Below are 21,115 nucleotides of genomic sequence, written 5' to 3' on the forward strand. Positions count from 1 at the left end.
GCAATTAAGTAATGCGAGGGAGCAGAAGTTTTTCAAAATACAGACCCTAAGTTTATGCAAGGGGAGGAGTAAAGAAAAGGTCACAGAACCAATAAGAAATTTCCATTGTGTTTTTTATAGGTACTTTCACATCTCCTTACTTTTCCTTGCAGAACTCAATGAAAGAATGCCGTGAAACAAAAGCTTTCTTAGGAAAGGATTTTCATCCAGATTTACAGAAGTTGAGAATGAGACCCGAAGAAGAAGAAAAAGAGAGAGAGATGCAGCAAAACAACAGTCCTCTATCATCCATCACCAAGTCTTTTTGGGTTCCAGGGATACATCATAAGGCAGATGACCAGCTCCTGTTGTTCTTGACTAAGAGTAAGTCTGGTTTGTGATAGGAAACTCAAGTGACTTATGATTCTTTTTTGATACTGATGCATCGCCTGGGGGGCGTTAATGCTTTGGAAATGCAATGAACAGGAAAGATGCGGAGTGAAACTCAGACTATAGTTGGAGTACAAGATGAGGAAAAATGACGTGATTCTGAAGGAAGAAAAGTGTCAGTTGCATTCTCCCAACTAATCATCAGCAGAAAAACACCTAAGCACTCCTAGAAACTGAGCAAACAAGCAGGAAGATTTTGGGTTCAAAGTGCATTTTTCAGCTCAGAAAATATCAGTTTTCCACCCTTTTAGGTAAATAACATTGCCAAAATTCAGATATAAAATGGGATACTTACATGGGTGCTTGTCTTTTCTAGGACATGAATAAAATTAAATGTCTTGCCCTAGATGATGATTATGCATCTGCAGAGCTGAGCTTATTCCCTCCTTAGGGCTAGCAGGTCTGTAGGGAGTTTCTCGAAATATCACCAGCAACTTGATAAGTAGCAGAATTTCCTCTTCTTCAGATTGAGGAGATTTCGTAGGGATCAGATGAACTATCACACGTGATCAATTGCTTAATGTTTCAGAGTCTTTTCCAGCACCTTCTCTATGAAGTAAACAGCTGCTTATTTACTCATTAGCTTGATGAAGTAGGATAGCACAATCCTGGAATTCAACTAAACACAAAGAAATAAGGCAAAAGAAAATTTAATTTGAAACAGTGCTATCTGAAACAGATGAAGAAAGAATTTCTTCATGCAGCAAAAGCGGAATTAAAGACAGCACACACCAAGTGCATCAAGCAGTCCAGTTGGCCTTGTCGCTCTCTTATCACCCTGTAAGCAATTTCCAGAGCTTCCTGAACAGCAAATGGTGCAAGAGTCAAGCAATTATCAGAACAACAGAGAAAGATTTCCTTATCTAGCCCCCTGGAGAGATTCTGCACTTTTAAATCTCTTCCAAAATTTAGTCGAAAAGTACAACCTTTACTCCTACAGTTCCTTTTTAAACTGATGCCTTCGGCCCAAATACTACATCGAAAAGTCAAGGTTAGCTGATGGAACAACAAGAGGAATGGACACAAACCTCTCTGGAGTTACTTGTAGTCATTAACTAATATATACTGTTCTCACAGATACCGAGGTGCTGAAGCAGGCAGAACACCTGATGGCATCCAGAATCATTCTTCTGAATCCACAGTTCACACCACCTTCTCTGTACGGTAAAAACCTTAAGTCACTTTATTGACTACTGCCTCACAAACAGAGCTGCACAAAATGATGTCACGAGAGGCTTCTTTTCCTGCCAACTACCTCCTTTTTGTCTGCTTAACAACAAAATATGAGCCACGTGTGATATCCGCATAAGTAACTTGCCTACAGCTGTGAATTATTAATAATGTAGTCCTTATAAGAAACCAAATGCTGGGCTTACAGCACTTAAGCAGGTAAATGTCGTATTCATAAGCTAGAAAAAAATCCTATCAATTCTGATGACATATAGAATTTGACACTTTGATAGAAAGCCACTATTTTTAGAGTTAAGGGCAGATAGAAAAATCAATAAAAATACATCAGTGACAACTTTGCTAGGAAAAATTGCAAGGAGTATTCTGAAAGCAGTCCAAACAAGAACTATGGGAATGAGAAGCGGTTGGACTCGGGGGTTTTCTTGTTTTAATTGAACATACCATTTTTCCTGTTTAAAGTCTTCCACATATTATTTGAGGTAAATGAAAAAGGAGAAAACTAGTGAATTGGATAGTGTAAAAAGTTTCGGAGATAAAGATATTTTCTCTGCAACATTAACATCTTTGCCAGAACTTCAATGTCACGCTCTAAACAGCAAAACTATTTACCTTTCACCTGACTTGTCTACATTAAATTCCAATGTGTGAAATGTTTGCTCAAAAATATATGGTAAGAGATCGATTGTTTAGAAAAGCAATATTTCCATATTTGTTTACACAGGTGGTGATAAAATTAAGTGTATAAAACCCACTTTTCTTCTTGGTCTTCTGAAAGATGTGAATGATGAGCTCCAAAGTCATGCAGTGGCAGCCGGACTACTGGAGAGCCAAAGGCTGGACAAAAGTAAATCTCACCTCTGTTCTTTCTTATGTGAAAGCCAGAACTTGTGTGTAATATGAAGGTTTCTGTTTCATCATTCCGGTAGTTGTTGGTTGTGTTTATTATGATGAGTTTGCTAGACAGACATCATAAAGTTACTCTCCTCTTCGGAGGAAATGCTCTACCAGCGAAGGAGAAAGATTCAGAACACAGAATCATCCCCAGCTTTGCTGATCAGCTCTGAAGCACACATAATGCCACTTTTCTAGACTTTAGTTATCAGAAATTTCACTAGGAAGAGTGAAGTTTTGGGCATTGCCTAAGGGTATCGAGTACTTCATGACTCAAAGGAAATCATAATGCATCAGAAAGGCTTCAGTTTATATTGAACAATGATATTATGTTATACACTTGTATTGCAGTGTTACCTCTTGGACAAACAAAATAAAAATAGAAACTTATCAGTCTAACGAAATGCCACTGTTCTTGCAGAAACAGCAAGTACTTCTTGGGGTATACAGGATGGCTTGATGACTCAAGAAGGAGAACTAACGGTAGTTGACCCTGCAACCCTTTCTACAAGAGAGTTTGTCATATATCAGTATGGCATCTCCATCCTACAGTTTCTCAGATTTCACATTGATGTAAGTTTAAGATACTGATATTTAGTAATCAGTGCTTCCAAAAGACAACAGTTACAAAAAAATTCTTCAGCCAACAGGCTGCAAAGTGTCTACCAATTTTAAGGTAAGAACAAGTAAAGAATGACTAGTGTGCAAACATCAGGAATTGATTTCTGTTTATGTTTTCTCCACAATCATGGAATCACAGACTGGTTTGGGTTGGAAGGGACCTTAAAGTCCACCTAGTTCCAACCCCCTGCCACGGGCAGGGACACCCTCCACTAGCCCAGGTTGCCCAAAGCCCCATCCAACCTGGCCTGGAACACTGCCAGGGAGCCAGGGGCAGCCACAGCTTCTCTGGGCAACCTGTGCCAGGGCCTCAGCACCCTCACAGGGAAGAATTTCTGCCTCAGATCTCATCTGAATCTCCCCTCCTTCAGCTTAAAGCCATCCACCCTCGTCCTATCACTACAATGGTGTAGGACTCGAAGTCAAACCTCTGTCCCATAAGATCCACAGTCAGCTCTTATATTTGTTGTGGCACCCTTCTTGAGCACATCTCAATTCTTTACCTAAAGTACTGTGATAAAACATATTTCCTTTATACCTTGGAGCAAGGATTCTCTCATTTTCTTTGTACAGTTCTTAGCACACTATAGCTTTAGTCTAGATAAACTCTCCAGGGTCTTTCATAACAGTATCAAATAAATAATAATAAAAATCATTGTGACTACAGCCAGAGCTCCAAGGCTGGGGTACACTTTAATTTAATTAATTAGAAAACTGGCAAGATAAACTACTATGATTTGCTAGGTTGGTTTTTTTTTTTTTTAAACAGTCTGCATTTTTCATGTGGTATTTGTTGGCTCTGTGTACCCACTGCAAATCAAAGCTGACATTTAAATGAACTTACATCCCATTAATCCCTCTTACTTTGCAGATCTGATGTGCATACACACTTTTTACAGAAGCATTTTGCCTTCTTTTTTCAGGCTCCAGAAATCAACCTGTGTGTTGCTGCCAGCATACCTCTTAGTAATGTCACAGGCAATGCCTTCAGAAACTCTTTCTTTTATCAGGTTTGTCAACTTCGCATCTAGCCAGCCTGTGCGATATTTTCATATCCATTAACTTCTGGGTCTAGGAAGTAAAACGTAAAAATGCTTCACATGCTTTTTAAGTCCTAGTATGCTTAATGCTTTCTAGGAAAAAGTATCAATATAAGAAATCCTCAAATGTTAATGTTATGCTCCAGATATATCTGAATACAAACTGAACAGAGCACTCTAGGATACGGAGTTTGAATATATGTTTAATGAGGGTCATATCCAAAGCACATTTATTTAATCAGCTCTGGTTGCCCAGTTTCTCATGTCCAAATTCTACCACCTCCCTTTCTACCAAATCCTCTATAGATCAGTTTTATAGAAGTCAGCAGTGTATCAGCATTTTACTTGCAATAATTAAATTACAGAATCTATTCAGTATTATTTCCTTCCAAAAGAAAGGATGTTGAGAGAGAAGTTTTCTAAAGTTCATGATATATAAATATAAAACTGTCTAGAAAGAGATAATGCAATAATGCTTTAGATTCACACCATAGAGCATTAAGTGAAGTCTTATGACAACGCTGCTGTCTTGCATATATGGATATTCCCCAGCACTCTAATTTGAGTCTTTTAACTTCCCTAAAATTGAGACAAATCAGTGAAAGAGTTGCATCAGCTGAGCTGACTACTGCCATGTCCTTGTCTCAGCTCTGGATATTCATTCTTTCTCAGAATTCAAAGAACAAACTATTTGTTCTAAGGGATCGCCTGAGTTCTGCGGGAAGTTTCCTTCTCCTCCTTGTGCACTGCTTAGCTCATATCACTGCTGCTGACTTCAACCACGATGCCAACCCGCTCTTCCTGAGGTTTTTTTATCAGGTACATCAATATGTTCCAAACGTAATTACATTATAGCAATGGTTGTAAAAAAAAATTACCATTTTAAAAGTGAGGGGGTTACCAACTTTGTACAACTTCCAATAATAAAAATCAAAAGGAGAGATGAAATAAGATAGTTAACTATTACCTGAACTGCCATTACAGTTATACAGTGGCTGTTCACAGAAAGATTCATATTTAACATGCAAAGACTGCTTCACCTTAGGTGAAGGCAGCGAGGCAGCAGAAAAATCCACCTTATCGTGTATTAACATCCTGCCTGTGTACAAACAACACTAACTCAGAAATACCTGTTTGTTCCACTGGTAGCTAAGGAGATAAAAACGGACAAGTACATCCTAACTACCAGTTGGCCAGTACATGGGAGAATCAGAGAACGACCTTTCAGAATCCTAGCCCTGACTCAGAGAACACGGTTAGAGCAGACACAGATGTGTGAGAAAGAAAAATGGAACTGCAGTCTTCTTCCCACAACACCTTAATGTGATGCACCCCTTTCCATTCAGCCTTCAATAAAGTGCACTTTTACATTGCAGGGGATATCTCTGGGGAAAATGAGACGATAGTGGGTATTTCCAATGTACACACAGTGATTTTAGTCCCCTACTGAAAGCTACCCTTTATGAATGATGGTTCTCCTCCTGAGTGGTAAGGACTACCAGCATTGTCTAGAAACAAACTTAACACAAGTACCCCAAACAGGATTCCACTCATGCATAGCACCATGTTCTCATCCTGATCCTGTCTTTAACAGCTGCATGTTGACCACATTATGCAGCATTTTTGTGGTCTGTATCAAATCCGCATGAGACAAAAGGTATTTTTTCAGATGAAATAGGCTTTCAGAAGCAAAAACCTGTCTTGATACCCTACTACTGTTTGATTCCATCTCCCCCTTATTAATATCTCTATTCATTGGTTAGCTGTAAAGAATTGTGTTCGACTGCTTCCAGGTTTTTGCACAGCTGGGTTTTGGGTTGTTTTTTTCTAGGCGCTAAAGGCTTGTCTTAGTGAAACATTCTCTCTCAGACTCCAGCTGTCAGCAGTTCTCCAGGGTGATAAATCTTACTGGGTGAGCCAGATGTTACTAAAGGAAGAACCATTCTCCAAGGAGGAGATAAATCTCATCTCCCAGCTCTTTGAGGTGAAAGTGAAAAGCCTCACAGACATGGAAGCCTTTGAGAAGGTAATAAGAAAGATCGTGAGACTTGGTCTAGTTGAAAGCTTGCCATCCCTATTTTCTTACTTTGTTACAAAATAGCATTAGCTTTCTGCAAAGGCCATGCAGCGAAAAACCTGTTCAGCCATCCCTTGAGTACCCGGATCTAGGATTAACTATCCCATCTGCACAATTGTGGTAAAACTATGACAGCTGGTGAAGAGAAGGTCCATTTATACCATCAGAAACAGGTATATGCTTAAATATCCTCAGGGATACGGATAAGCACAAGCAGTTTGAGCTATTTGCACATAAAGCAACTCAGCTGCGATCCAGAGGGGAGACTGCTGCCATCCAGGGGGACCTCAACAAAGTGGAGAAATGGGCTGACAGCAGCCTCATGAAGATCAACAAGGGGAAGTGCAGAGTCCTGCACCTCAGAAGGAACAATCCCATGCACCAGTTGATGCTGGAGGCCACCCAGCTGGAAAGTAGATCTGTAGGAAAGGATCTGAGGGTCCTGGTGGACACAAAGTGGATCATGAGCCAACAACGTGCCCTTGCAGAAAAAGTGATGACTAACAGTATCCTGGGCTGCATTGGGCAAGTTATTGCCAGAAGGTCGAGGGAGGTTATCCTTCCACTCAGCACTGATGAGGCCAGACCTGGAGTACTGTGTCCAGTTCTGGGCTCCCCAGTACGAAAGAAAAATGGACATACAGGAGAGACTCCAAAGCACCACAAAGATGATTAAGGGAGTAACCATCTCCCCTGTGAGGAAAGGCTGAGAGAGCTGGGACTGTTTAATCTAGAGAAGACTCAGGGGAATCCTATCAAAGTATATAAACACCTGCAGGGTGAGCATAAAGAAGATGGAGCTAGGCTCTTTTCAGTAGTTCCCAGTGACAGGACAAGAGGCAACGGGCACAAACTGAAACACAGGATATTTGGTCTGAACACACTTTTTTACTGTGAGGGTAAAAAAGCACAGGAACAGGCTGCCCAGAGAGGTCATATAGCCTCCCTCCTCAGAGACATGCAAAAGCGATCTAGACAGAGTCCTGAGGAACAGGCTCTAGGCAGCTCTGCTTAAGCAGGGTGGTTGGACAAAATAACCTCCAGAGGGGTCTCCACACTCAACCATTCTGTGTCTGTGGGAGGCCATAGCCACTGCTTTAAGTACAATGCTAAGATACCTTTTTCTTGCTTTAATATTTTAAAAGCACACATCCTGAAAAGCGTGCAAGAGTTGAAGTGGGCTCCCATATCCTCAGCTATAGATACCCAGCAAATATAACTGTGTTCAAATATAAAAGCTACACAAGCAGCTGTCATTTTCATCTGAAAAACTTCATACGAGGAAAAATTATTTGGCTTTAAGACTGCATAAAAAACAGTACCATGAAAAATGTATTTAAAGAGTCTGTAAAAAGGCTTTTAAAATTAACCCTGAACTGCTTTCTCCACTTCTGCGCTTATTGCATAACACATGAAGAACAACCTCTCGCTCCATACAAAATTTGAGGAACCACTAAATGACGAGTTGCTTGTGAAGAAAAAAGAGCATTTCCTTCATGCCTCAGGCAGCTATGAAAAGGGCAGCTTTGGATGGAGGCCATGGTAAGAATGATTTGACAGGAGGTATTATTAACTGTTTATTAAGACAGCAACAACTGAACAATTGGGGGGAGTTGATACACTGCAAATCATGACACCTCTTCATTATGACTTCACCTTATACTACAAAGCCAATGTCCATAACATTCTACACCTAAGCACATTATATAAAGGACAGATCAGATTTGATGCCAGGGTATGCCACAGAAAGACTGATTACTTCTCTGTAAGCTACCATCACTGTCTCGGTAACAGAGAAGTTAAGTTCCAGTGAAATTTGTCTTTCTGGTTTGCTCTTGTGAAGAGTCTACAGATATAGCTTTAACAGTGACATTTCTACTCTCTGATTTAAAGTATTTCTTTTTTTTTTTTTTTAGCTTTGAAGAAGAAACCTGCACTTACTTGTCCCCTTCAGAACTTGAGGATAAAGTGGATGTGTTAACTGAAGAGCTGGTGCATATCATAGAGGATGAACACCAGTTTTTAAACAGTAAAGGCAATGAAGACTTGCTTTTTTACTACCTTGAAATAACTAGTTTGGAGAAAGACTGTTTAGTAAAGCAAATAAATGCATTAGAAGAAAAAATAGCCTTAGGCAGAAAGTTGTAATAGTACTCAAAAGAGGACTTGGTGGTTTGGTTCTAATTTGGTCCTCTGTATTTGTTCTTAGGCTTTAAGACAAAGTAAATCTTGTAATTTTGCTTAACCATATTTTCCCCTTTCTTACTAAAGGCTTATTAAATTAGGAGTGAAAACAATGTAGTAATTTAAATGACAAGATTTTAGCCTGACATTTCTGGCTATATCCAAGTGGTGAAAAGAAACATTGCTACAAAAGCTCAGACTCTGAGTTTCCAGGAACAGAAGCAAAATAGAATACTCATAGAGCTACTTAGTGCTAAAAAAAAAATTTTAAGCTAATGTATCACTCCACTACATGTTCTGAATCTCCGCGGACATCAGCTGATAGTTGCTACACTTTTCTTCTGACTTTGAGATGGCAAAAGCTATAATCAACCCAAGTAACTGTGTCTCCACAATTACACACCAAGAACAAGAGATACCATCTCTACCACCAAAAGCAACTTGCCCATCCCAGACAACCTTTACTTGTTCTGAAGTCACCATCTTTCAGCTGCTCTGTAGTACCACCTATACAGGAATGGAGGTCCTGCACTGTCAAAGACTAGCCCAGCTCTTAAGGTTGGAGAGACAGTCTTTCTTCCTCCTAAATTCAAGAGCCAAACCCTGAAACACAAGATATTCAGTATTCGCTGATCAATGAAACATCACCTCTTTGTCCACCACAGCCTTTGGTTTAAGTAAAAAGCAAGCGAGGAAAGAGCAGAGTTGCCTAAGATGCTTCCTTCCCCACCAGTAGAAGAATTCACAAAGACACAGGACAAGATTCAAATTATTTTGAGAGTCACTGAATACCTTCAACACTAATTCTGTTGCCTCAAATATTCAACACCAAGAAGTGACTGGATTATTATAACTTCACAAGTTACGTATCCATTCCATTCTCAGAACTGCTGAGCCAATTGTTCACACTTCTATCCCATACACAGATGCTTATTTTGATCTTGCTAGGAAAAAAACACCTACTGATTACAATAAAGGGATTAAGCTGCTAGAGTACAAGTTCTATTATCACAGCTGTAAGAATTAGTTGGAAATGCTGCTTTTAACTTATAGTAATGAAGAAACCTCTCCTCACATCTTTTTTACTCAGTTTAATCACTACTTCCCAGATTGCAATATTCATACATAAAACCCAGAATTTAAAATGAAGTCTTTGATAAAGGAAATTATCTCTAGTTAGAGGAAGGGTAGGATTTTTACTTTTTGCATGAGTGATCTTACCAAATCCTATTAATACTAAGTTCAATGCAAAATTCTTGTGCAAAAGTACATGTGACTGATGTGGGTTTGTTCTGAAGAAATATGGACAAAGTCAGTGAAGCATGGCTGAGACATAACTGTAAGAATAGTTGATCGCAGCCCATGGCTTCCTTCTGATTGTTCCCATCCACATCATATTTGGACAGTAAGCTAGGATACAGTTTATTGAGCACCTATGGCTTGACACAGCAGGTGTTAGCTTTTCACACTTACTATGAGATTTTAGCTAAATTAGTTTCAATTCTTTCTCTTTGGATTCACTTATATAATTAGCCCTCAAATCTTGAGCTAGCTTTTACAGGATAAAAGCTGCTTCCCCTCCAGGACTACTTTTTAGTAGGCTTTTTTCTCCACAGTTGGACTGCAGCAAGTGACAAACATATTTACATAAGCTATTAAGTTTTTCCAAACTAGTTTGTTTAGCATTTTGACTAGATTAAGCAGCAAGACAGAAGCTACTGACATCACTTCTGTAACCCTTATGCCCCACAGTTTAATCAGCAGGCACGGAGTAGGTGATGAGTCCAGTAGGAAGACACACTACAAGTACACAGAACAAAGTTAGGTTGATTCTGATTGTTTGAGACCACATTTTTTACTCAATACTGGAAGCAATATCCCAGAGCATAGTTTTGAAAACTAGTAGTATTCCAGCGAGTCCTTTTCGCTGAAGGGGGAATCTATCTGGAGTTCCAGACTAGCTAGAAGACAGTTTGACTCTGGTTGCCCAGAGCTATGAGAAAAGCTTCCTACGGGCCACAGTATTGCAAACTGGCAGGGTAGACATCCTTAGACGCAACAGCTCCATCATTCTATAAGGTGATATGTTAGCTTACTGCTGCGAAAAGCTACAGTACCATGTATTTGCCCCTCTCCTGCTCATGAGGCTGTGTTCTTCTGACAGGTAAGCTAGAGTGTAGAGGCAGAAGCCCAGCTGGAGCCACAAGGCAGTCTTTCACAGCTGCATATACCAAAGCTTCACTCGAGGGGGAGCACAGAGGCGATCCTGCTTGTGAGGTGTAGTGTTTTGCTCACAATGCAGCTGCCCTCACTACTCTTACCAGAAGGAAGCAGACTATCATTCAAAGCAACGTGAAGGATGTTTTTATTTTCCTTGACTTGCTTGTGTTTTCCACCAAAATCTTTAACTCCCTTCAGGGCACTGATAGCAGCGCAGACAGCTTTTAAAAAACACATGAGTAGATTTATTGATATATGCATTTCCTTTTTAACTTACAAGTAGAATCTCACACTAATTTTCAAGCTTATGTTAACATTAATAAAACATTAAAAGGTTATATAATAAAACCCCAAAGTTTCAGTTGTACAAAGTAAGAGACAGGGATTAGACAGTAAGTGCTTTCTGTTTTTATGAAACTTTGTAGTGCCAGCCTTCATCCCGTACCATAGCTCAGTGTTTTATAACAGGTGCAGACACAGATCTACCGCTTGGTATTGATCCAGTGGTATCTATCAACACGCGGTCCTGTGAAAGCAGCTGTTGGCCTGTAGACTTTGTAACCCCTGTGCTGGGCATAGTATGTGCCATCAGTCATATAGGTCTTCCTATGAAGATACTGAGGCCAGGGCTGTATGGGTGCCTTGCAGTAGTCAAACTAAACAGCAAGAAATGAGATAATATTAAAATGTGTTTGGCAAAGAGTGGAGATTAGTCTGACCATCAATTGTTAAGTCTATTACATTCCTTCATGAGGGAGCCTAGAGCACAGATGCTAGCTCTTACCGAAAGCCACACACCATTACCACATGCTTACCTGGTAGACACTGTTAGGATTGCTGACAGTAGGGATAGCTTTCGGCTCCTTGTTGAAGCTCTCCTCATCTGAAGAAATGCCAGAATGATAGTCTAGTGCTGCTCTGTCAACAGCATAGCTGATCTGCTGAGGAAGCTCTGGGTTCTCCTCCCCTTCAAAGTGGGCAATTGTGAAGGGCCTGTTCTTCTCACCGTATCTGAAAGTGACTATTTGTATAACGCAGCTCTGCACTGGCAATATGGACATTTGTCAGTGGTCAGCTGACACTACTAAGTACGCGCTCAGACACTAAGTCTTTGCTAACAGACTTGGAGTTGATCAAGTTTGTACAGGCTACTGACGAGTGTTGGTCACAGATTCTCAACTCACCTGCAACACACCTCAAATGGATCAACCCATAGTGTCATCTCTTTTGGCAAACCAAGCTTATTAAAGTCCACATTACTCTCCATACAAGCTTGCTCCAGCAGTGGATCTCTTGTCTGATGTTTGTTTATCCTTATACACCTAGTTAAGGAGAAAGTGCAGGTGGATTTAGGACTTCAACTTTGCAAGTTCTGCTCAAACAGAAGTACACTTAAGTTCACTATTTATTTTCAAGACATCTAGCCTGTTGATGCAAGTTCTCACCTGTAGCCTCAAACAGCAAGTTAGCCTAACAAGCTGATTTATAACCAAACAAGGCTTTGTTTTAAACACATAATGCAGCAACTCACTTCAGCAATTTAAAAGATTTAAAAGCAGTTACAACAATTCTACAAGTCAATTTAAGGCCACTTGAATTCTGCATTCAAGAATTCAAGCTAGAGGGTTACTCAAGATGCTTTTGTGCACATTTCCACATCAACTCTCTAGTCATATCTACACAGGCACACACTGTGCCCCCACTTTCAAAATACATGCATCTTTACCAGTTAATAACACTTCCTCACTCAAGCTTAAGGGATAATTAAGTGCTATTTCAATTTAAGGACTCCAGGCACTGAAAGGGTTCTCACTGCATTTGGAACATCACACAAAGGCTCCATTCCCCTTCTACTAAAGATCCTCTTACCTGAAGGCTTGTCCTCTGGATGGATTGTCCAAGTACCAGTGATTCTTATACTTTTCAAACAGTATTGTTGTTAGCTTAGCCGCAAATTTCTCCATTTTATGCTTGCTCAGCTTATCTTCTCTTTTCACTAGCCTTGTGATGAAGAAGACCGTGGCAGCAATTTCATCTTTCATTTTAAGTTGAAGCACACAGGGTGCTTTAGCTGTTGGATAGTCATCAGTAGAGATGAGACACTACACTAGAGAGACTTAATAACATTAAGGTACTATCAAGTTCTATTGCAAAACCTGCATAAGCCACGACAGATAGAGCCTAGATAGGCCCAATTGCCAAACAACTGATGACTTTAGTCCTGGGTAGTGAAACCCTTTTAATGTATTACTAGAAGACACTCACACCAAGCAAGTTAACAAAATATTAAAATAGAGCTTAAAAGACAGTACTCCTTATTATATCACATATATTACAGCCAACAACCAGCAGTTCTTACTATTACCTAGTTCTTTTATATACAGTGAAGACCACAAATATTACCTTCTCAAACCAGAGTTATTGAAAACCTGATTCATAAACAGGTTCAAATAGTCACCAAGCAAACAGACCAAATGCCCAAGAACCTATATGACCCATACAGGAGAAGGGAAACCACACCAAAATCCTCCCTTACTCTCCCTCTAGGACCACTTGCTTGGGGTTTATATAGAACAGGAAACCAGGTGGCTCTGAGGAATGTAACAAAATTCAGGTGTGCACCATTGTACTAACGTGCTGGTTTCAAAGCTACTTCCAACCCATTTGGTTTTAGTCCAACATCAGCTCCTTCCTTTAGGGTATATTTAATTGATTCAGTACTGTATTTTGTTGTGCCCATCAGTCTATCTCATAAACATTTCTGAAATATTTAAGTGAAATATTCAGCATGAGAAAAATAGTACTGGGCTTATTAATTAATTATTAAAATGGCACTTGACTGCTTCTAGCAGACCTTACACAACACAGTTACTTTCCTTACGAAGCCCTCACATTTGGTATTCTTTATTTTGAAAATTGCATGACTGCATTTATCACGACATTAATCTTCCTAGTGATCTAAATAAATTTTCACATTATTAGTATAGCTTTATTTTATTTTTGAAGCATTTCATAGAGTGTGTTAATGGCTCTGTTAAAGAGTTCATAGACAGTCAGTTTCTCAAATGTGAGTGCTTCATTGTTTAAAACTTCAGGCAATAATTAGCTGGGGCACATTCAGAGAATAGCTGATGTGGGTTTTTTTCCCTTTGCTGTCTCAGAAGTTGTGCCTCCAGTGTCAGATATCAGGAACTGTCAAGACAAAAGAACAAATTGAGGTAAAAAGAGCTATTTCAACTGGCTCTTAATTTGACTGTGGCTGTTGCAGCCAAGCAATTCAAGCCCTTACATTTCAGTTTTGTGAATAAATACAAGACAGGGGATAAGAAAAATAAAGCATGAAGGCACGAATTTACAGAAGTACACATCTTTGCAGAAGTGTACCCTAAACCATGAATTTCTGGCTATTTCTGAATTTCTTTTCTCTCCTGCTCACAAAGTTAGTTCCTTGCTCTTTACACTTTCTTTCTGCATTGCAAAAAAAGACTTACCAAGGTATTCAGTAGAAACTCTGGTTTTAAGGAATGTGTAATAAATTACAAAAAAAAGAGATGTCTTCCCTTTCTTTTTCTCACATATCAAAACACTTGCTTAACAAATGGGGACCTTTCAATAACTCCTCAAATGAGAGATAAATCAAAGTCTGAGACAGATAATGAATTTTCAGAAAAAGCATTCACCAGTGTCAGGAGTTGAGCTTTAATATAGTACACCAGTGTTTTGACCACAAAAGTATCCTTATCATGTGCTCTACACTGAACTTGGCTAATTGTGATGCCACATAAGGATTTTGTTCCATACACAGGCCATGAGTCATTCCTTCCCTTTCACATATAGCATAAGAGGGCCATGGTAGCCTGTTCTATGCTTTTTGGAGAATGATGTAGGACAACAGGAAACCACTGCTATGCATTGCCAGGGAGAATTTCCACACAAAGTTGTTTAGGAGTTGGTTAGCCTCTTTCTATGCAGCCTGTGAGGATTTTTACTCGCTGCGGACTGTCTGCATCCAGCACACCAAAATTAGCTCTGCGCAACAGATGAGCATTCTTGAACAGGCAAACTGGATTTTCATGCCTGAGGCCTGAATTTTATTCCAGAGATTAAACTTGCTTTAAAAATGTCAGGCAATCGCTGGGTCATTTTCCGATCTGAATGGATTCTCTTGTAAATACTGAAGACCATGTTTACAGCCACGTCAAGTTTTCTTTCCTTTTAAACATCTGTTGCATGGTGACATATCAAAAGAAAAAAAACAAAACTTCTCAAGTGACTTGAAACTTTTGGTCACATAGATTTTGCTACAGAGTGTAGCTGAAGTGGATGCGTAAGAAGTGGATATTATAAAAAAATGAGGCTTTGTTTCTCATTTTCAGAGTGAGTCCATTGATGAAGGAGGTTAGACTAACAGATACAGCTATCCTATACAGATCTCCTATAAGCAGGTCTTCACAGACTCAGTCTTGACTCGCTATATGCCTCTGAACAGTACCGGAACCATCTTCAATCCTGAGAGGCAATGTCTTGTAACATTCTAACCCTCCAGGATTTACTTACAGCTCTGCCAGAGCTACACACTCCTGAAAAGCATTCCAGCATTCTCATCTAGCCACCCCTGAGGTCCCCACATATTATTTCCCCAAGAGGTGTCACTTAATGAGGTATCTTAAATAAGAATTTTCTACTGGAGTCATAAGCAAGTATCCCAAGGCTTTGCAGAGGAAAAAGCTAGGATACACACAAAGTATGAGGCAAATGCAATGAACTGGTCCCTTTTCTAGTGTCTCTGCTTCTAAGATGATGTAGCTGGGAGCAACTACCACAGATCTGGTTTTTTTAATTCTGCTGACAAAATTGGTGTCCAGGAAAATATCGAACAAGAGCAAGATTTGCCACCTAAAAATGACGGATAATGCACATAATTATAGTTTTTGAAGTTCTTCTGAATAACACTTTAGTCAACTCCAGGTTTCATGCACAATCACAGACGTACAGATTGTGACTCCTCTAGGGACGATGCTGTCTTTTTTGCCAAAGCTTAGGAAGTTGCTACTTAGTCTGGTTTCTTTGCCTTCCTGTAATTTTTTCACAATATCATATTATAATCTAATAAAAGATATGAATTCTTCTTATAAAACTTGTTTTCCTTTTAATCTTGAACTATCAAGGCTAAAATAACATTCCCGCTGCAAAACAGCAGCAGGCATCATAGGCAATCCCCTCCCTGCCGTGGAGTCCATAATTTGATCATCGTTTCCATGTGGAATCTGACTGACACAGTCCAGTCTCAGGAATTATCCAGTAGTGTCTTTTCCTCAATAAATGCCAAGCTGGTTTGGATCAGTGGGACACATCAGTTGTGGGACTTTGAACTGTCTCCTGCCCTCCTATTTTCTCCAACTTGTCCAGGCAGGCCCTGTGAGTCAGGAAATTCTGTGACAAAAGAGTGAAGTGACTAGATTCCACAAAGGACAATTAAAGAGAAGTCTGAATCCCTACAGCACCTCCTTTTGTTGAGTTACTTGTTCCCATAGTTAACATATAAACTGCAAGTCAGCAGTAAACAAACTTCCTCACCTGAGAAACCAGATGACAGCAGTGCAATCAGTCATGCAATAATGTGCTGTATCTTGGATGTTAGGAGGCAAAACCCAAGCCAAACTGCACACATTTATAATGACAAACGCAGGAAAAATTAAGCAAAATTCTGGCAATTCATCCAGTTGGCTCTAATTATTAAGGTTGTCATCAATACAGAAGTGAGGCTCTGAGAACTTTTTAACTAGGCATTTTTAAAATCATGCAGGAGTTCAAAAGTATTTCTGTTAATGGTACAGAAACCAGAATAGCAGAGAATATTTCTGGCTTCCCATTTCAGTGACAAGAAAAGCTAGTTCTTTTGATTAGGTAGATTTATTGAACTCAAATCCTTCATCATGCTGTCAGTTGTCACTGGCTTGAAGAAAACGTAGCCCTGGGTACTTTATTTGGATAATAAGCAGCTAAGAAACAAAACGTCAAAACCAAAATTTGAACAGTCCATCCCAATGTGAGATCCACCAAGTAACAGTCAACCAATTGCACTCCCACCCATTCCCAGTTGCCTCCAAACAGAAACTCTTAGCATTCCAGCAGATTTTGCAAAAAACGTGACAAATATCCAAGTGTTCTGATTGACATGATGCATGAGATAAATGAGTAGACATTTCCGCCTTTTGTTAAATGGTGCTGTCGGTTTTTAATCCTTATTAGGAAGAAAAAAACCCCAAACTGCTAAAACCCACTGCATTACAGTGCCTGGACATTCATGGGACTGATCCAGAGCTCACTGAAATCAATGGAACTCTGTCCAAAGACTTCAGTGGGATTCAGATCAGGCCCCTAACTCAGCACAAGCATTCTTAGCCAGATTAAATTATGGGTCTCCTGGGCCACCAGGCAAGCCTAGGCATGAACTACAAAGGGAAAGAGTCAGGCATAGTTTCTCTAGTAACTGCAGGCCAAACCAAGAGCAAACACTGTTTCCCTAAAAACACTACTGGCAAGAGTCATCCCTGCAGAATTTTTTACAGTTTTCTTGTTTTAAAGGATTGAGTACATGGAACTTACAAAACAAAGTGCAGCTTGCTAGTAGCAATCTTCCTTTTACAAGCCATTTGATTTTTGTGGGTGATGGAAGACAGACAATTTCTCCAGGTAAGCAGCTGAAGTTCATAACTATTGATATAAAAATCAGTAAGCCTAAGGTATTTCCAAATGAGAAAACATGCTAGGTGACAATCTTAGAGAAAAGCACTTTGCATTTGCTTTGTCAGGCTATATACTGTCCTGATCGCATTTAAAAGTATCATGTAACAGCAATGTACAAACAAAAGTAACGCTGCATGAACCCAGCACCAATTTAATTGACTATGCCATTATGTCAGAGGGCAGAAGAAACCTCATATCTGGATGTTAAAAACTGACATCTTTATTTAAATACTGCAGTCTCTGTGCAAAGAATTGTTTTTGACTGATAGAAGACAGCAACTCATTCCGATCAAAGCCACAAGCTAAAACTTTAATATGTTGATTGCTCACAAATTTTCCCCTTTCAGCTTTTATAAGTAGACACTTTCTGGGCCTGATGAAAGGGTTTAAGAATAGGTATTTCATAAATGAACCATGTTTCAATGAGGGTTTTCATCTTTCCTTGATTACTTAGTTACTCGGTGGGTGCTCTGTAAAAACCTAAGTGATAGGTACTTAAAGATAATTCTTCTGGGTAACTATTTTACCATGAGTACTGTATTTTACGATGCAAAGCACCCATAACAGTATGACCACGCTAATTACACTAATCAGGAAGAGCTTCCTGCCCAAGGAAAACTCTCACCAGTGTAAAAGGTCTTTGAACCAAGGTCTGTGAGAACACCCATACAGTGCAGGTAAGCAGGCAAACCACAATGGTATGACAAAACAGTGTCATACAGGGCAGATGCAGGAGAAAAGATGTAACTGCTAAGGAGGTATATTCCACAACTATAGAAGATGTTCTGGCTCGCAACTCCATCTGTAACAGTTGACTTCAGGACCTGCTTTTACCCTCATTCTGTGAACTGTCATCTTCCTTTGCAGAAGAGAAAACCTCTGCAGTTCATGGGGCAATGTTTAGCACCTTCTAATTCTTTTAATTCAATTCATATTACAGTATAGAAATTGAGAAAAGCTTAAATTTCCTTGAAGAGGATCCCAAGTGTTTGAGCACCACATATTGCTAGAATTTAATTTAAGATCATCAGTCTTCAGTGACTAAAGCAATAAAATAAACTTTAAAAAAAAAGATTGGTGCTGGACTAGCATGTTCTAAAATTAAATAGCAAAGGAATAACTGCAAAGCTATCTGGACTTATTTTGTGCAGTCTAAGAGCTATTGCTGTAGCCTTGTAAATTTTTCTGCTAATGTAATCAAGTGTTGATTACTTTTGTCAGTTTTTTTCTTCCTCCCTGTTTGCATGCCATGATTTTCAGAAATGACAAGAGATTTGAGCCATCCAGCTGGACACAATTTACATGGGTCTTATAGAGGTATGCAGTTCTCAAAGAGGGTGGGACGCCCAGAATTTGCTAAAGGACAAGCCCTTCAAAAGCATCTCAAGTCAATTAGATACCCCAGATCACTGGACACTCTTGAAAGTCTTATTCTTACAGTGTTTGTGGATCACATCACCAGCTAAGGATTACATCTTGTCACTGTTGCTAACATAGGAGGGAAGAGCACGTTGGTTTTGTCTTGCAATTCCTTCTCCTACACAAAAAGGGGCAATGCAGAGAACAAAACATCTTTTCTCTGGCTCTACCTCGGTTGCCAGTGTGGCTAGCATGGAGCAAAGGACAGCCTAAAGTGGGGCAGTCAGCATTGTACTGTACATAAGCCATACTGGCTTATCTATTATCTATCTGCCTTCTGTCCCTCCAAACATAAGTGGTAGCAGGATGGGGTTGTGTTGGTGCTGATTGTGGGGAAGAAAAGAGCAAAGGGTTACTTAGAGAAACAAGAACTGAAGTGCAAGGGAGTGAGAGGACTCCAGTGAGCTGAACAGGTCAAGAGCAAGCACACAGAAATGGCTGGCTAGGCCCCCAAGAAATAGGGAGAGGGGTGGTGTGAGTCACCACTGGGTGAAGATTTGCAGTGGGGCTCCCACTGCAGCCCAGTCTCAGAGCCACAAGACATTCACTCTTTTGAGCTGCTAGTCTGTCTTTTCCGGGGCCTCCTACCATGGCAGCTAGGGTCCTGGCATGAATAAAACCAGGCTGAAGCCACAGTATCCAGATATCAGCCCAGAGGCGTGTGCCTGGACTGCCACACGTGACACTAAAGCCTGGATCGGCCTGTAGCCATTTGTCCACAGGAGCAGGACGGAAACTCCGTGCGTGCTCCATATTGGCTTTGCCCATAGAAACCTCTTCTGCAACAAAGCTTCCTATGGCAAAAACCATGTGCACGTTTCAAAGCAACACTCCAGTCTCCATGCGCAAGCCCCAACTGAGTGACCATGACAACAGAGTGTACACAAAGGTTACAGGCGTGGGGCTGACCCACGGCCCAGGCTGGGGACACTCCAACCCAGGAGTCCCGGGGAAGAGACGGGGCACCTAAGGAACCGTCCCCAGAGGCACGTCTGCCAGCGAAACACTGCTGAGTGCGCAGTGAATAGTTGCTGTGCTAGCCACGGAAAAGGGAAGGAAATGAAGAGTGAAGAAGCTAGCTGTATTTCCCTTTCCATTAAATCTTTTTAAGCGTTTTATTATAAATGCAGTCCTTATCAGGATTATTACGAGGTAAGCTTCTTGAGGGTAAGTCCTGAATTCTTTTTATGCATTTTAACAGTGAGACATTTATGGGCAAAAGCTAGCAAAATTGTTTAATTTTCAGACAAACTTATCCTAGTAACCTCACAGACTCTGTCTCATATGTGGGCTAGTGGAGGGTGTCCCTGCCCGCAGCAGGGGGTTGGAACTACATGATCTTTGAGGTCCCTTCCAACCCAAACCATTCTGTGATTCCATGATTCTATGATTCATGCCTGATTTAGGAATAGCCTGATAGATCTATATAAAATATTTTTATCACATTATTAATAGCATACACACGTATTAGACACAAGGCACAATTGATTATAACTACTATCGAGTATAACTACTACTACTAACATACTCAGTTTTGTTCTGCACAACCGATTTGCTAATTCCTTTAGCTACCACAAAAGGTTTGAGGAGCCTGACATCTGACTACCAGCATGATCTGTGTTCCTATATTTGGGAAAAAAAGCTTTCTGAAGTTCAGGGTACTAGTGAAATTCTACCATTCTTACTGCTACTGTAGCTACATGCAGTTTCTTCTGAAAACTTTTAAATGGTAACTGCATGAAACCCATCCTGTAGGACATTAATTCAAATGCCCCAACGAGCGAACAAGGATAAGTAGGATTACTGTGACATAAGCACTGGCAGCTGACATGCTGTAAATCAGGCAGAATGTTATTCATGTTGAACATTTTGTCTCGGCCCAAATTTGCAGCTGTATTTGCACTTCCAGCTCTGAATAGAGCTACCACTCAGTCTGCATTCATGCAGCAAGGACTGCACGCCAAGGCTTTTCTCATTTCCCATTTCCATTGTGGTGTATTATAATAATTTAAATTTCAGTATTTCATTGCTTTCTCTTTGCACTCCTGAAATGATCGTTGTGATGGATTTAATTATTAAGAGCAATTAATTTGTGATATAAAGACTTTGGATTTAGTAGAATAACACTAAGGGTGATATGACCAATGTTTTCCATTTTTGTCAATTGCTTGTTATAAGAGCATTTGAGGAGATAGAGTATGTTAATATAATTGTTGGAAGTGCTTTCTTTTTTTCTAGGTTTGAATGCCATGACCCCATCACAAGAGTAGTGCTTGGTTTGTAGGCAGTGTAG

General features: G+C 40.0%; 1 protein-coding gene across 1 annotated transcript; it reads right to left on the reverse strand.

Annotated features, from left to right (window-relative positions):
- Positions 1-11,135: 11,135 nt before the first annotated feature.
- On the reverse strand, positions 11,136-12,695 carry BTG4 (BTG anti-proliferation factor 4). Its single transcript, XM_054803161.1, has 4 exons — positions 12,523-12,695; positions 11,838-11,975; positions 11,469-11,664; positions 11,136-11,309 (listed from the first exon to the last, which is right to left on the reverse strand). Exons 1-4 carry the CDS (start codon positions 12,693-12,695, stop codon positions 11,136-11,138), a joined length of 681 nt encoding a protein of 226 aa, XP_054659136.1.
- Positions 12,696-21,115: the final 8,420 nt, after the last annotated feature.

The sequence above is a fragment of the Grus americana genome, chromosome 24, assembly GCF_028858705.1.
Source record: "Grus americana isolate bGruAme1 chromosome 24, bGruAme1.mat, whole genome shotgun sequence".
NCBI classification, from domain to species: Eukaryota; Metazoa; Chordata; class Aves; order Gruiformes; family Gruidae; genus Grus; species Grus americana.